Source organism: Bufo bufo, chromosome 8 (genome assembly GCF_905171765.1).
Source record: "Bufo bufo chromosome 8, aBufBuf1.1, whole genome shotgun sequence".
In the NCBI taxonomy this organism is placed as follows: Eukaryota; Metazoa; Chordata; class Amphibia; order Anura; family Bufonidae; genus Bufo; species Bufo bufo.
The window spans coordinates 17,725,208-17,742,629 of NC_053396.1; the positions used below are offsets into that span (position 1 = coordinate 17,725,208).

The following is a 17,422-nucleotide window of genomic DNA, read 5'->3' on the forward strand; positions in this document are numbered from 1 at the left end:
ATAAACCACGTTAAGAGACTTTCCAGCCCTTTCAAGCAGCACATTTCTTTTTGAAGAGAAACCACAATCGAAGTCCCACCTGTGAGATCCAGGGTTAGAGAATATTTCCATATTGAAGTCATTATGGGAGAAATGCCACAAAAAGCCTCACAAGGCTATGCCGTGGTTTGGGGGGGGGGGGGGGGGGGAACAAAAAAAAACCCCATTACCTCTGCATAGGAAGCTCATGTCTGCTACTTAAAGGGGAGATTTGGTCCAAATTATCTGATGTTTTATAATCTATATTGCCCCTTTGGTACAGCTCAGAGATTTGTTACTGAGACCACAAACTACGTGGCACTTGGCTTAGAGTTTTGTATCTGCAGGGTACTTACCATGGAGGTGGACCATGTGGCTGCCACTGGGACCTTGGACCAAGGTTGGTCGTCCCATACCCTTCGCAGATGAATGACATGAATTTGTCCTGAGGGGCAGCATTTTAGGCTAACATCTTGGCACAAGGATCATGGCATGCAAGTGACACCCCAGGTCTTCTAGCTTGGGTGGCAAAATCCGGCAAATAGCGGGGGCATCCATGAGGGCCCCTTCCTTCTATGTGCTCCATGGATCTGCAAAACACAGATACTAGCCGTGTGTGTGCTGCCATTTTTTACCCATTCGATTTATTTTTTCCCATTTTTGTTTTTGTCCTATCCTTGTCCCCAAAAGGGACATGTTCTATTTTCTATTTTATTATAATTTTTTATTTTTTTTCCGGGACTACGGCACTGACATACGGGTGCGGACAGCACATGGTGGGCTGTTTAAGTTTTTTGGGGCCCCATTAAAGTGTAGGGGTCCACATCTGATTTGCAAAAAATGTGCATCTGATGCGGACCAAAAATATAGCATAGTTTTGTGCTTAAGGCCTTGGATAGCTGTGTTTTTTTTTTATGTAAACGGAGTCTCAAAAAGTAAAAAAAAAAAAAAATGCACAGAATTTTTTTTATTTTACTTTTTGCGCCTTATCAGGAGCGGCATGGCCTAAAATGGAACACATATCGCTGCAAATCTTCACCTGCTGAATGATGTGATGGAAGACTCTGCTGCCACCTTGTGGTTATAACTAGTATTGAAACAGCTAGCTTTTTACAGTATTTAGTGAGGCACATTTACTGCCTGCGCCACATTTTTGTCGTATTCTGTCCTTGATACCCTTGTTTTTTTGTGTACCCACAATTTGTTAACACTGTTGCGCCCATTTCGTTGTGTTTTGCGACCCTTGTGATATTTTCTTATTTTACGATTCCTTAGGAGCACTTAGGTACGCCTTTTATGAGGACACATTTAGCATGTGCACCATGTGTCCATCCTTTTTTGGCGTACAAAGTGGCTTAAAACTATGACACTCTGGGCGTTGGGTATTTTTTTGTCCCCATGTGTATGATTTTGTGACGCAATTGAGATTTTTTTTTGGTGCACTTTTTCAGATGTGTTATACAGTATAATCTCTGACCGTTTCCAAACAGCTTTTTGCCTAATAAACGTAAAGGCTATGTATACCTTCGGAGTCAATTTTTGTTTATGATTGCATTTTACTCATTTTTGGCTAAAGATCATATTTTCAAATGGCCTTTATTAAAAAATATCAAGCCATTCTGACACAAATGTAAGGACTGAGCTATAATGAGTGTTTATAATATCAGAGATAAGGAGCCATCAGCTGAGCTGCCTGACGGAACAGAGTGAAAATACAGAGCCTGCTACTAGAGAATCTCAGCTCTGTACACAAATAAGGATTCTATATTTTTAATAAAGACCAATTGAAAAAATGATTTTTAGCTCAAAATAAGTACAATGCAATAATTAAAAAAAATAATTTGCCCCCCAAAGGTGTACATAGCCTTTAAAATTTTACTGTAAGATTTTATATTATTTTTTTTTCTAATGTGTGGGGACAGAGATGGGGAACATTTTTATAATATATTTAGGGAAAATGTTCATTTATAGTCGAAAACTAGGCCTGAAATGTCCTTTAGCAGTGATCTTTTTCAGAGCCACTGCTAACGGACATCCATCTTCCTAAGGTCTCTTGCCCACGAATGTAAGGGCTCTGTGCCCGTGCTGCGGACCGCAAATTGCGGTCTGCAATGCATGGGCACCGACCATGGGGCAGCCGCATGAATGGGGGCCGCGATGCGTCCGTTCTTCAAAAAGATAGAACAAGTTCTATTTTTTTGCACGGAACGGAAACGCCACGGAAGCACTCCGTGGGGTTCCGTTCCGTGCTTCCGTTCCGCACCGCATCTCCGGATTTGCGGATCTATTCAAGTGAATGGGTCCGCTTCCGTGATGTGGAATGCACACTGCCGGTGCCCCGTGTATTGCGGAACCGCAGTATGCGGCCCGCAATACGGCCACGGGAGCAGTACGGCCGTGTGCAAGAGGCCTAACAGCGCAATGCTGCACTGACTAGGAAGACGGGCATCTGCCCTCACTGCTTTTTTTTAATGGGTAATGAATGCGCCAAAAACGACCTGGACACTTGGTAGCATGTGCCACAATAATACATTTAGGTGCAATAGTCGTACACCACAATTGCCAAGTACTATCAGGCGTAAAACACTCGCACTGCAGACATAATACGGCTCATTTAAGAACAGCTGTACGCCAAATAATAAATCAAACGCGCACATAATGGGGGGGGGGGGGGGGGGGGGCGGGGGGGATTGAAGGAGAAAAAGGCTTGTCAGATCTGTCTTGTTGTCAGCCATAATTATTCATTTTCTTCCAGCGATGGACACCTGCAATAAAAATGGATAATATTTTCTGTTTTATTCCAGAAAAACCCTGCAGCTCTCCAGACAGCTGAAGGATCAGGCGGTGGAGGCCCAGGCTTGTTACAGTCTGGGTAACACTTACACATTACTCCAGGACTATGAACGAGCTATAGAATACCATCTCAAGCATCTGTCCATCGCCCAGGAATTGGGCGACAGGTGAGTGTGTCTGCCTCGGGGGCGCAGCGTCTACCGTTAATATGTCGTAGTGACGTCAGAAGTTTTGAGTGAGGGTTTCGTTGTTTAGACCCCCCACCATCACTAAAGGAGGAGGAAGTGGAGTCTCGTCACCAGCTGAAGGTGGACTCAATAGAAAGTCTATGAGCCAGTTTTCATCTAATGACGAGAGACCGCAATGCTCCTGCCCCATTATTTTAGCGATTGTTGGGGGGTCTCAGTACCCTGACGAATCAAAAAAAAAAATCCGAAACTACTGGATACCAACCTCGATAAGGATTTATACAATCTCACATTTATATAGATAACATTTACATATTTGTACACGTAGACTGTGTTCACATGTAGCTGATACTCTGCAGATTTTCCGTCTGGATTTGCGGAACGGAAAATCTGCCACCTATAAGTGGATGACACTTCAAGCTATGTCATTCACACGTTGTAAAAAAATAAATAAAAATATCCACAAAGAAATTGACGTGTGCTGCAGATTTTAAATCCGTAGCCTGTCAGCAATTTCTATGCGGGCTGTCTACATGGTATAATAAAACTTATTGTACATTCAATAGCGAGATATCATTGTAAGTGTTATGCCTTGTTTGGCCACAAGAGGGCGCTGTAAGATCATATTTACTGTTTAAAGGGGAAATAGAATCAGACTGATATTCCAATACGTTTTACGTACAGGTCAGTGTAGTTTCATGTGACGTCCATAGATTATCAGTATAATATCAGGAAATAAAAAAAATAAAAAATAAATCTATAAAAAAATCTATAAAAAAATATTCTTTTTAACTGCATCGATTTTTTTTTTTTCCCAAGGAGAACCACCCTATGCTTTTTTCTGCGACCCCAAAGAGTTAAATAGAGCTACGGTGCACACGCGTGACCGTCATTCCATTCGGGGGTCCCAGTGGCTGGATCTTTACCGAACAGATTCTTCTTATGGTGGGGCGACACCTTTAAGGGGTTAATAGTGCCAAAGACGCTTAAACAAAGAATAGGCGATATATAGTATTAACCAGCTTTGCGCATGTGTTCTGCTTCTTTGTTGCGCTGTGTATGTGCACTGATCCAGGCACCACTACAATATTCACAGCCCCCGTCACAGTGACAACCGCCCTATTCAGCCATGACAGTCAGTCCCCCATAACAGTGGCATCCAGCCCCCATAGTAGCGACATCCAGTCCCCGATAGCCACCACTAGGGGGAGCTCAGTGCACCGGAATTTGTGCAGTTACAGTTGAATGAAAAGGAAGCTGTAACAATCTGTTTGCACTGAGCTCCTCTAGTGATTGCAGTGTTTTCACATCGGAGAGAGAAGAATAACCCCCCCCAGGCCTTGTAGCGGTCACGTGGCCTGCCTCCATTGACGGTACGCCACTGCCTGTGACGGAAACTAACCATGACAGTCAGCAAAACCTGACATTGTCTTTACCTTCATGTGCTGTCCCCATTCTTTAAGTCAATGACCACGGTTTGTTCTTTCTGTCAGTATCCTTTAAAAAATTCATATACTTCTCCCTGCACTGACGTGTTCGCACACACACACGCTCTGCTACTTCACATGCTGCAATAGCAGAGCCGATGCAAGCGGAGATTTCTCTGAGAAGCGCCGCTGCAACTTCAGTGCTTTGCGTGAAGGTTTTGGTGCCCCTTTCATTGAATCCTATTGACATTGACCTGCACCACAGTGACTCCATCTACGAAGGTCGGGCCTTCAGGAGGATTCACAGGAGCACATGGGACCACGTTAGGAGCACAGATTTCTTTCGGGATGTCCTCCGATTGGATCCGCTCCTATTTGTGCAGCTACCAAACCTGAAATAACGTAGATTACCTGCCCACTGACCGCTTTTTTTTTTTTGCGTTTTTATTCTAGGGTCGGAGAAGGGAGGGCTTCCTGGAGTCTGGGAAATGCCTATGTTTCTTTAGGGAACCACGAGGAGGCGCTGCGCTATGCAAGGAAGCATATGGAAATCTCATGTGAGGTAAGAAGGTTACTGGATCCACGGAGATGGCTGCTCTACGCTCATTCCCACTGACCAGGGATGGCCAACCTGAGGCCCTCCAGATGTTGCAAAACTACAACTCCCATCATGCCCGGACAGTCTACAGCTATCAGCCTAGAGCAGGGCATGGTGGGAGTTGCAGTTTTACAACAGCTGGAGAGCCGCAGGTTGGCCATGCCTGCCGTAGACAGTGAATAGAGGGATGGTGAGCATGCTCGACCTCCCCTCATTCAGGTAGGGAGCTCAGGACCCTGTGGTCATGATTGATGGAGGGTCTCAGTGGTTGGACTCCCACCAATCTAGCAGGTGTATCATATCAAATGGAACGGAGCAGCTTGCTGTCACCCCTTTCAGGAGGCCATGGACACAAGGATGATTGGTAAAATGCTTCCATAATATACGCGGACGGACAGAGCGAGGGCCGTTCGTCAGTGACTCTGATCTGGCTCATAGAGGGGGTCCTCAGCAGGTCTTGACCGGTCAAATGGACAAGGTATCTCCTTCAATGGAGACGTCTGATGACAAGTCCCCCCTTTCCAAACACACTGTCTGGTCAGGTATGTCATTGCAGTGGTCATACCTATTTAGTATGTGTCATGGCTACCCTGGTGACTTCCCAAAGTGTAATCCCACTCCTACCCCTTGTAAAGAATTATTTCCATCTCGGCATATATGCCATATCCACAGGATGTCCAATAAATGTCCAGCAAGTGCTGCTACTCTGGTACTTAGACCTGTCTCGACAATGGGAGTCCCATGACCCCTCGCTCACAACTGCCATGAATGAAGAGGAGGTTGTGCAGGTAACGCTCTCTCTTCACTTCAGTGTGAGCTCTGATTCGGCTAGGGCTACAAGCAGAATAGTCGCGTGACTAATGGGAGTAAATGGCGTCGCACTGTGACTACGACATGCTGCAGCTGCAACACGAGAGTCGCAAAAAATCCATCCAAGCTGGATGACACCATTGACTGTCATTGCAAAAAATGTTGCGCGACATTTAGTGTGTCATGAACGTCGCGCGACACATGTCACGGTGTAGTTGTACCTTTTTTTCATCCGACCTGTTGTCACGGTGTAGCCCTAGCCTAAAACACGCTCAAATAGAAGGTAATAATAAGGACAGCGCATGCTTCATACACAGGAGCTGTGAGATGGAGATGCCCCTTTAAAGTTGGGTTGGGCCAAATATGAAAGGTTTCCCTTATCTACAGCATAGGGGGCTAACTAACTGATCAGTGGGGGTCCGACCACTGGGACTAACGAGCATGCGCCCTACCGCTCCATCCATTCTCTATGAGACTATTGGAGATAGACGAGTACAGAGCTCTGGTATTTCCGTCAGTCTCATAGAGAATGAATGGAGCAGAAGGGCGCAGACTCGGCCTGCCGCTCCATCAGGACGGTGACATGGGATCCCTGTTCTCATAATATAAAATATAAAAATTCTGTGGATAAAATTTATCAAGATTTGCGCTTCTAAAGCCAGCCTCGATCTCCATTGCGGTGGTACAAGATTAGGGCTGCCACCCAAAGCCGGTAATTTAGTGCCCCTGTCGGTGATGGTAATTGGCGGTATTCCTATATGGACTGTTACTAATGAGCGCTTCCATTGTGGAGCGCTTATTAGTACAGCCTTTAGGGTAACTCGCCTCATCCATTTGATGGCGCTGGAGTCAGGACCTGCGCTCCAGCGTGATGACATTTCACAGCATCGACCGGAAGCAGCAGGACCTGTGAGACGTCATCACACTGGAGCGCGGGTCCTGTCCTGATCTGTTCACCGCAGCGCCATCAAATGGAGGAGGTGAGTTCTTTTTTATTTATTTTATTTATTATTTTTTGCACAAGCAGAGAAGGGGGCAGTAATGGGCACATTATTAATTCTGGGGAGCATTACTATTACTGGGGGCACTATTAATTCTGGGGGGCGCTAATGGAGCATTATTAATTCTGGGGGGCACTAATTGGGCCATTAATATTACTGGGGGGTGCTAATATGAGCATTAATATTACTGGAGGGCACTAATGGGGGAATTATTATTACTGGGGGCACTAATGGGGGAATTATTATTACTGGGGGCACTAATAGAGGCATTATTATTACTGGGGGCACTAATGGGGGAATTATTATTACTGGGGGCACTAATGGGGGAATTATTATTACTGGGGGCACTAATGGGGGAATTATTACTGGTGGCACTAATGGGGGAATTATTACTACTGGGGGCACTAATGGGGGAATTATTATTACTGGGGGCACTAATGGGGGAATTATTATTACTAGGGGCACTAATGGGGGAATTATTATTACTGGGGGCACTAATAGAGGCATTATTATTACTGGGGACACTAATGGGGGAATTATTATTACTGGTGGCACTAATGGGGGAATTATTACTGGGGGCACTAATGGGGGAATTATTACTACTGGGGGCACTAATGGGGGAATTATTATTACTGGGGGCACTAATGGGGGAATTATTATTATTGGGGGCACTAATGGGGGAATTATAATTACTGGGGGCACTAATAGAGGCATTATTATTACTAGGGGCACTAATGGGGGAATTATTATTACTGGTGGCACTAATGGGGGAATTATTACTGGGGGCACTAATGGGGGAATTATTATTACTGGGGGCACTAATAAGGGAATTATTATTACTGTGGGCACTAATGGGGGAATTATTATTACTGGGGGCACTAATAAGGGAATTATTATTACTGGGGGCACTAATGGGGGAATTATTATTACTGGGGGCACTAATGGGGGAATTATTATTACTGGGGGCACTAATGGGGGAATTATTATTACTGGGGGCACTAATGGGGGAATTATTATTACTGGGGGCACTAATGGGGGAATTATTATTACTGGGGGCACTAATGGGGGAATTATTATTACTGGGGGCACTAATGGGGGAATTATTATTACTGGGGGCACTAATGGGGGAATTATTATTACTGGGGGAACTAATGGGGGAATTATTATTACTGGGGGCACTAATGGGGGAATTATTATTATTGGGGGCACTAATGGGGGAATTATTATTACTGGGGGCACTAATGGGGGAATTATTACTAGGGGCACTAATGGGGGAATTATTATTACTGGGGGCACTAATAGAGGCATTATTATTACTGGGGGCACTAATGGGGGAATTATTATTACTGGGGGCACTAATGGGGGAATTATTATTACTGGTGGCACTAATAAGGGAATTATTATTACTGGTGGCACTAATAAGGGAATTATTATTACTGGGGGCACTAATGGGGGAATTATTATTACTGGGGGCACTAATGGGGGAATTATTATTACTGGGGGCACTAATGGGGGAATTATTATTACTGGGGGCACTAATGGGGGAATTATTATTACTGGGGGCACTAATGGGGGAATTATTATTACTGGGGGAACTAATGGGGGAATTATTATTACTGGGGCCACTAATGGGGGAATTATTATTACTGGGGGAACTAATGGGGGAATTATTATTACTGGGGGAACTAATGGGGGAATTATTATTACTGGGGGAACTAATAGAGGCATTATTATTACTGGGGGCACTAATAAGGGAATTATTATTACTGGGGGCACTAATGGGGGAATTATTAATACCATAACACATAACCACTTAAGACCCAGTGACAAGCCACGCCCCCACAACCACACCTCCTTTGGGGTGTGGCTTAACGGTATTTTTTGATGGGAAAAGAAGTAACCCTGCGCAAGATGCGTTAAAATTATTTCGAGGTGCACTCCGCTTAATAATTTTGGGGCAATCTGGCAGGTCCATGCGGCAGAATCTGAAAGCTACAGCAGCTGGCATAGGTGTCAGGCATTACAGAAAACTGGTATGAGTAATGGTAAGTGTGCCCAGCCTCTTAGGCCCTGCCCATACCCCATCTACTTTTAACAGTGACAGAAGGGGGGGGGGGGGGCAAAAAGTTGCAAATCTTTTGCTCAAAACAGGGTTTGCTCAAAAAATTAGCAACTTTTTTGAGTCCACAATTCTGGCAAAAGTAGGTGGGGGATGATCGATCTCCCCCAGTAAGTGAAATGGAATCCCATGGCCGCTCCCGAGACGGAGTCCGCGCTGCGAGCCGCACCAGTTTTGGAGCCGGTATGTAATGTTTACCAGGATCCGATGTTCCTTTTGTTTGTTTGCTCAAGTCTTGCAAATTCTCTCAGTAAAGAATATGGTCAGGAAGGGAACATGATGTTTGACTAACAACTTAATTAATTAACCCCTTCTGTACACTTGAATTGCGCTTAGTATTTAGTGTTTTCCACGTCTAACGTAACCGTAAGTAGAAGAAGCTAAATTGTACTGAAGGGTTTGTGGCGTGCAGCGATGGAAATCTCGAGCTGTGTGTAGAGGTTTTCCTCTCAACCTTCAGACCGTCATTTAACTTGTACACGAATGAATCCTATACGCAGGATTGGGGACAAGTGACTGATGAGTGGGCGTCCAACCACCAGAACTCCCACCAGTCACCAGAACCGGGTCCTGTGCCTCCATGCAGGAATGGACGGTGCGCTGCTCTCCATTCATCTCTATGGGACCGCCGGAGATTTCGAAGCCCCCATAAAGATAAATGGATCCTACAGCCTGCTGCGGGGAAGGACACAGATGAGGAAAGTCAATCATGATCGTGAGGGTTTTGCATCTTCTGACTTTCGCCTCTTCTATATCTTTTTTTTTCTTTTCTTGACTGGTTTCTTCTGTTCGCTGTTGAAGATCGGTGACCGAAATGGAGAGCTGACGGCTCGCATGAATGTAACACAACTGCGGTCCGCACTTGGCATCAGTTCCAGCGTAGATGATGGAGACGCTTCGCGATGTGAAGGTTATGAAGCACAAGGTACACCGCTGCGTTTTGTTTCCCCCTTTTTGTCTATGTGGTAGTTTTTCTTTCAGCTTTAAAGAATTTTCCAAGATTTTATAACCGATGACCTAACCCTCTGGACAGGTCATCCGTATGTGATCGGTGGGGGTAAGACCCCCGCTGATCAGCTGTTTGAGAAGGCGCCGCTGCTCTCTCTGCTCACCAGGCACAGCGCCGCACATTGTATAGTGGCTGTGTTTGGTATCGCGCTCTAGCCTCATTCACTTCTATAGGGCTGAGCTGCTCCTTGACCGATGAACATGTCGTCACTGGCCTAGAAAAAGCTCAGAGAAGGCCGCGGTGCTACTGCAAGTGCTGCTACCGTCTCAAACAGCTGAACGGCGGGGGTCCCGAGCGTCGGACCCCCACTGATCAGATACCGATGACCTATCCAGTTGTAAAGTCTTGGAGAACCCCGTTAATGGAGTATTCCTATCTTTGTAAAAATGATGGCTTCCTACATCTAAATCGGAGTTGCAGGATGGGTGGAGGACGGACCCCCAGCAGTTATAAAGGGGTGGCATATGCTCGCCGTATACCATCGATTTATAAGATGGAAATACCTCTTCACGATGGAATTTAGAGGGTTCGCGACATTCAGCTTCTCTGCCAGTCAGTAGATAATCTGTGGCGTATTCTGAGGAATGTAGACGTGAATTATATTGACACGGTGGGGTGATATTTAGGGTGTAACTGAAGAGATGTCAGCTTTTCGAATGCAACATTTGGCCTCCTCTCACCTTTTTGTCAGTAGCCGGAAGGTAACGCTGGCAGCGTTTATACGGTTGAAGCTGACTACTTGGTGTTACAGCATCTATCAACTCCGAAACACCCCCCAAACTAGAGTAAGTGATGTATAGTGTAAGTAATGCCGGGTCTGGTTGTGTCGTTTTATCTGTGCGGTGGTCCGACAAACCAGCAGTAAAATGCATTGAGAGGACTCCTGAGCTCATGCAGATAATGGAGAGGACTCCGAGTGCAAATTCAGGTAAGGCCTCATGCACACGACCGTTTGGAAACAGATTTCCGTTGTTCCGTGATCCGTGACTGTTTTTTCTTCCATGGGTCTTCTTTGATTTTTGGAGGATCCACGGACATGAAAAGTGGAAAAAAAAAAACTAAGTCAAGTTTGCATTGAAAATGATAGGAAAAACGGAAACGGATCACGGACGCGGATGACTACCTTGTGTGCATCCGTGATTTTTCACAGACCCATTGACTTGAATGGGTCCGTGAACCGTTGTCCGTGAAAAAAATAGGACAGGTCATATTTTTCTCACGGACTGGAAAAACGGATCACGGACGCGGAAGCCAAACGGTGCATTTTCCGATTTTTCCACGGACCTATTGAAAGTCAATGGGTCCGCGAAAAAAAAACGGAAAACGGAACAACGGCCGCGGATGCACACAACGGTCGTGTGCATGAGGCCTAAGTATGAAGATAAAACTGACATAATCGCTTACTCGAGTTTGGAGGTTGTTTCAGAGTTTACAGATACTTTTTAAGCCCTCCAGAGCAGCACTCTTCACAGCAGCTTTCAGCCCTGTCCCGTGTTATATGCTGTACTCGCTGCCTGCCGCACTATGGCGCTCCATATGGTGTATTGAGAAGATCTTCTCGCCTCCATAATAGAGCATGCCGCTGACGGAAAAGACATATACAGGCACAGTAGCGCCCTATAAAGGTAAAATGTGCCCTCTATGATATCCAGATAGGGTGTTGTCCGGGTGAGACAAAGCTTCTAAAATGCTATCCGTTTGCATACGGATTTCCGGATCCGGCAGGCAGTTCCGGAATCCTCTAACGCAAGTGTGTGAAAGTACACTAAGGTCTCATGCACATTGCATTATTTTTTTTTTGCATTCATTTCTATGGGACTGCAGAAAATGCGGACAGCACGCGGTTGTCATCCATGCGCTGTCTCCATCCTTGTCCTATTCTTGCCTGTTTTGCATTTCTAATTTCTAATATAAATGCGGCAATATCCATTTTTTGCAGATCCGCAGTTTGTGTATCGCAAAATGGATACGGCCTGATAATGAGGATTGTCTGCCATGGCTCGCCTGCTCCCACGGCAAGTCATGACAGGAATCTGTGGTCACAAGTTCAGACCTACGTGCAAAGTGCAAATTAACTACAGGTCAATCATCAGCCAAATGGCCGTTCATAAGAGACCTGGATTCCGATCACTGGCTTGGGTAAACATGGCGGCGATCAGCCAGAAAACGAGGAAACGTTTGTTCGCTGGCTCATCAGATCTTTCACAAATCATGGTCGTCGGCAGCGCACCTCCTCGCGTAAATGGGGTCCGCTGTCACCATTACGCAGACTCGTATGGGCGTCCAAACTATCTTGTTTGCATTGGGCCCTTTAAACAAGTACCGATCGGCGTTGCTGTATCAGCGCTTGTTCTATCGATCGGCGCTCGTACAAGGACCATTACTTTATAAATTGTTAGGATATCCCGTAATGAGGTGGAAACGATGGAGTCAATTCCATTAGCTGCCAGAACTATTCCCCGTCAGCAATAGATATCAGAGCAGGCTGCAGGCGAAAAGCGGAGTACAGGCTGTTGCACAGTTTTGGAAATCGCCATCCCAATTTGTCTCTCTCACAAATTTGCTGAAAGAAAGGATCCATTTCCATCATGGCGGCGGCCTCTGTGATACTAACCCTCGCCATCAACAAGTCGCTCATGTAAGAAGATGTTAATAAGCCAACGCGTTGTGTCAGACGAGTTTAGTTTTCTGGTCAGAAGCAAACTGCTCCGTACATTAAGCCGTAAGAAAAGTACAAACACAATGCTAAATAATGCAAACCATATTCATCTAATGTAAATATCAGGACGGCACTCGGCATATAGAAGCCGCGCAGTGAATTATTCATGAGGGCGTTCTGCGCCTTCCGTCATCCGGATCATCTGTTCTTGCTCTCGGGCTTCTTTACGTTGTGTCTTTTCCACTTTTTCGATTATTGAGATCTTTGTCAAAAAAATTAATAAATAAAAAATCTGACTCCTAACTGAACTGGCAGCCGGACGGCTTGCTTTAAAGGGGTATCCCACCTAGTCGATCCTGTCTAAGGGGTGTATTTGGCATTGCAAGGGGTGAAATCCGCAGCATAAATTGACATACCGCGTATTTACAGTCTGCACCGCAGATTAATTTTTGATGAAAATTTTGTTACGCAGCGTGTGTATGATAATTGTTTAAATGGCAGGCACTTTACTGCTGCTGTAAAACACTGCAGATTTTCCGCCTGCAATTTCTGAGGCGTAGAATCTGTAGGGCGTGCGCCCAGCGTGGCTATACGTGCCCTGAGGCACAGTTATGGAGGTGGAGAATCTGCAGCGTGTGCGCCCAGCGTGGACATGCATGCCCTAGGACTGTCCCTGAGGCACAGTTATGGAGGTGGAGAATCTGCAGCGCGTGCGCCCAGCGTGGACGTTCATGCCCTAGGACTGTCCCTGAGGCACAGTTATGGAGGTGGAGAATCTGCAGCGCGTGCGCCCAGCGTGGACATTCATGCCCTACGACTGTCCCTGAGGCACAGTTATGGAGGTGGAGAATCTGCAGCGCGTGCGCCCAGCGTGGACATTCATGCCCTAGGACTGTCCCTGAGGCACAGTTATGGAGGTGGAGAATCTGCAGCGCGTGCGCCCAGCGTGGACATTCATACCCTAGGACTGTCCCTGAGGCACAGTTATGGAGGTGGAGAATCTGCAGCGCGTGCGCCCAGCGTGGACATTCATGTCCTAAGACTGTCCCTGAGGCACAGTTATGGAGGTAGAGAATCTGCAGCGCATGCGCCCAGCGTGGACGTTCATGCCCTAGGACTGTCCCTGAGGCACAGTTATGGAGGTGGAGAATCTGCAGCCCGTGCGCCCAGCGTGGACATTCATGCCCTACGACTGTCCCTGAGGCACAGTTATGGAGGTGGAGAATCTGCAGCGCGTGCGCCCAGCGTGGACATTCATGCCCTAGGACTGTCCCTGAGGCACAGTTATGGAGGTGGAGAATCTGCAGCGCGTGCGCCCAGCGTGGACGTTCATGCCCTAGGAATGTCCCTGAGGCACAGTTATGGAGGTGGAGAATCTGCAGCGTGTGCGCCCAGCGTGGACATTCATACCCTAGGACTGTCCCTGAGGCACAGTTATGGAGGTGGAGAATCTGCAGCGCGTGCGCCCAGCGTGGACATTCATGCCCTAGGACTTTCCCTGAGGCACAGTTATGGAGGTGGAGAATCTGCAGCGCGTGCGCCCAGCGTGGACATTCATGCCCTAGGACTGTCCCTGAGGCACAGTTATGGAGGTGGAGAATCTGCAGCGCGTGCGCCCAGCGTGGACATGCATGCCCTACGACTGTCCCTGAGGCACAGTTATGGAGGTGAAGAATCTGCAGCGCGTGCGCCCAGCGTGGACATTCATGCCCTAGGACTGTCCCTGAGGCACAGTTATGGAGGTGGAGAATCTGCAGCGCGTGCGCCCAGCGTGGACATTCATGCCCTAGGACTGTCCCTGAGGCACAGTTATGGAGGTGGAGAATCTGCAGCGCGTGCGCCCAGCGTGGACGTTCATGCCCTAGGAATGTCCCTGAGGCACAGTTATGGAGGTGGAGAATCTGCAGCGTGTGCGCCCAGCGTGGACAGTCATACCCTAGGACTGTCCCTGAGGCACAGTTATGGAGGTGGAGAATCTGCAGCGCGTGCGCCCAGCGTGGACATTCATGCCCTAGGACTTTCCCTGAGGCACAGTTATGGAGGTGGAGAATCTGCAGCGCGTGCGCCCAGCGTGGACATTCATGCCCTAGGACTGTCCCTGAGGCACAGTTATGGAGGTGGAGAATCTGCAGCGCGTGCGCCCAGCGTGGACATGCATGCCCTACGACTGTCCCTGAGGCACAGTTATGGAGGTGGAGAATCTGCAGCGCGTGCGCCCAGCGTGGACATTCATGCCCTAGGACTGTCCCTGAGGCACAGTTATGGAGGTGGAGAATCTGCAGCGCATGCGCCCAGCGTGGACATTCATGCCCTAGGACTGTCCCTGAGGCACAGTTATGGAGGTGGAGAATCTGCAGCGCATGCGCCCAGCGTGGACATTCATACCCTAGGACTGTCCCTGAGGCACAGTTATGGAGGTGAAGAATCTGCAGCGCGTGCGCCCAGCGTGGACGTTCATACCCTAGGACTGTCCCTGAGGCACAGTTATGGAGGTGGAGAATCTGCAGCGCGTGCGCCCAGCGTGGACATTCATGCCCTAGGACTGTCCCTGAGGCACAGTTATGGAGGTGGAGAATCTGCAGCGCATGCGCCCAGCGTGGACATTCATACCCTAGGACTGTCCCTGAGGCACAGTTATGGAGGTGAAGAATCTGCAGCGCGTGCGCCCAGCGTGGACATTCATGCCCTAGGACTGTCCCTGAGGCACAGTTATGGAGGTGGAGAATCTGCAGCGCGTGCGCCCAGCGTGGACATTCATACCCTAGGACTGTCCCTGAGGCACAGTTATGGAGGTGGAGAATCTGCAGCGCGTGCGCCCAGCGTGGACATTCATGTCCTAAGACTGTCCCTGAGGCACAGTTATGGAGGTGGAGAATCTGCAGCGCGTGCGCCCAGCGTGGACGTTCATGCCCTAGGACTGTCCCTGAGGCACAGTTATGGAGGTGGAGAATCTGCAGCGCGTGCGCCCAGCGTGGACATTCATGCCATAGGACTGTCCCTGAGGCACAGTTATGGAGGTGGAGAATCTGCAGCGCGTGCGCCCAGCGTGGACATTCATGCCCTAGGACTGTCCCTGAGGCACAGTTATGGAGGTGGAGAATCTGCAGCGCGTGCGCCCAGCGTGGACATTCATGCCCTAGGACTGTCCCTGAGGCACAGTTATGGAGGTGGAGAATCTGCAGCGCGTGCGCCCAGCGTGGACATTCATGCCCTAGGACTGTCCCTGAGGCACAGTTATGGAGGTGGAGAATCTGCAGCGCGTGCGCCCAGCGTGGACATTCATGCCCTAGGACTGTCCCTGAGGCACAGTTATGGAGGTGGAGAATCTGCAGCGCGTGCGCCCAGCGTGGACATTCATGCCCTAAGACTGACCCTGAGGCACAGCTCCTTCTCATTGTTTTAGCGATTGGCAGTGGTCTCAGCACTGACTATGAGATATCAAAGTTTTATTCTTTATTTTTTTTTAAGTACAGGTACACTTTAAAGGTCAGCCCAGAGCTGCATTCATAATTCTGATATTTTACAGTCTTCACCGCTCCCATGTCCACCCAGAAATGTATTCTGGTCATTTGCATTCTGGGAAATAGCTATAGTCTATATACCAGGCAGCGTACATCTCGGATAAGCTGCTAGGTCTGTGCCTGACAACAAATTAAAAAGCCTTTCCAACAGCACCCAGCAGAATGGTGAGCGCAGCTCCGGAGTAGAACACAGATGCTTACAATATAAGTAAAGTAATCTCCGCATTTGCAAATTCAGTCAGGTTAGGAAGTGTTCAGGTCTTGCCCAGCATCTTACGACAAGAGCAGTGATAAGAGAAGCTGCGACATGTAAAGATGTGAAAGGACAAGATGGAGAAGTTTTTCTCATTAATATCCGTTCCCCCCTTTGGAGACGGTGACTGCAGATTGCTTTGGGGAGACGCTGACCTAGAATCATCAGCCCACCACCTCAGGCAGTGCCGTCTCCAGGCTCCTCTCTTGATGATACATTACATATCTCCTCTTTATCTGGGTTCTTATTCTTTTATATTTCCTTTCCTTTTTTGTACGTGCATCCTCCTGACTTCTCTGTCCTAGTAATCACTTGCATCCCCCCCCATGGAAATAACAATTCTGGAGAATCTACTCCTATAACTTTGCATTGTGTCATTCCTCTGTTATTCATCCTAAAAATATATGAATAAATCGAGGGCTGAAAGGGGTGTCCCCCCACACCAACCAGCACCGATTGGGCAATGCCTCGTCCCCCAGCTGTCCATACATTTCTAGTGGGAATAACACAATGCAGAGTTCTGCTCCAGAATTGGTATTCTACAATTATTTATGTTGACTGGTACTTTTTCTCCTTTAGTGGTCACTTATAATTTTGACCTCTGATCTCCGGGGGATTTATTTACTGGATTTGCGACGGTCGGCTGCTCGTCTGGCTAGGTCCTCGTTTGGAGTAATGGTTGTCCATATGGGACAACCCCAGAAGGAGTCAAGGAGAACAGGAACGAAAAAAAGTTGTGAAAACAGTAGTCTAATGTGTATGGAGGCCTGAGGGGTGGTGCCCTCTAATCGGCACTTTGGGTGGTTTCCTTGGCACGATGCCACCTATTAGTTCTGCTTTATAACGGATCACGCTGATATAGGCGTTTGGCGGAACCTATATCCGCCCAACATTCAGACAGACGTAACGATAATTACCGGCCTATTTTACAGCCGGATTAACAATACTTTTTTACGTAGGAAAAAGCAAAGGTTTAGTCACCGCAGCCGCGGTCCGTCCTGGCATTACAGCGCACCGCCAGCCGTG

At 47.6% G+C, this 17,422-nt stretch overlaps 1 protein-coding gene across 2 annotated transcripts in view; it reads left to right on the top strand.

Moving 5' to 3' along the window:
- Positions 1 to 17,422, top strand: part of GPSM1 (G protein signaling modulator 1) — a 174,323-nt gene that overhangs the window by 66,745 nt on the left and 90,156 nt on the right. For both annotated transcript variants that reach the window (XM_040404836.1, XM_040404837.1), the window contains 3 exons: positions 2,823 to 2,978; positions 4,880 to 4,988; positions 9,756 to 9,879. In XM_040404836.1, coding sequence (XP_040260770.1) covers positions 2,823 to 2,978; positions 4,880 to 4,988; positions 9,756 to 9,879 — 389 coding nt within the window. The remainder of the gene's footprint in view (positions 1 to 2,822; positions 2,979 to 4,879; positions 4,989 to 9,755; positions 9,880 to 17,422) is intronic.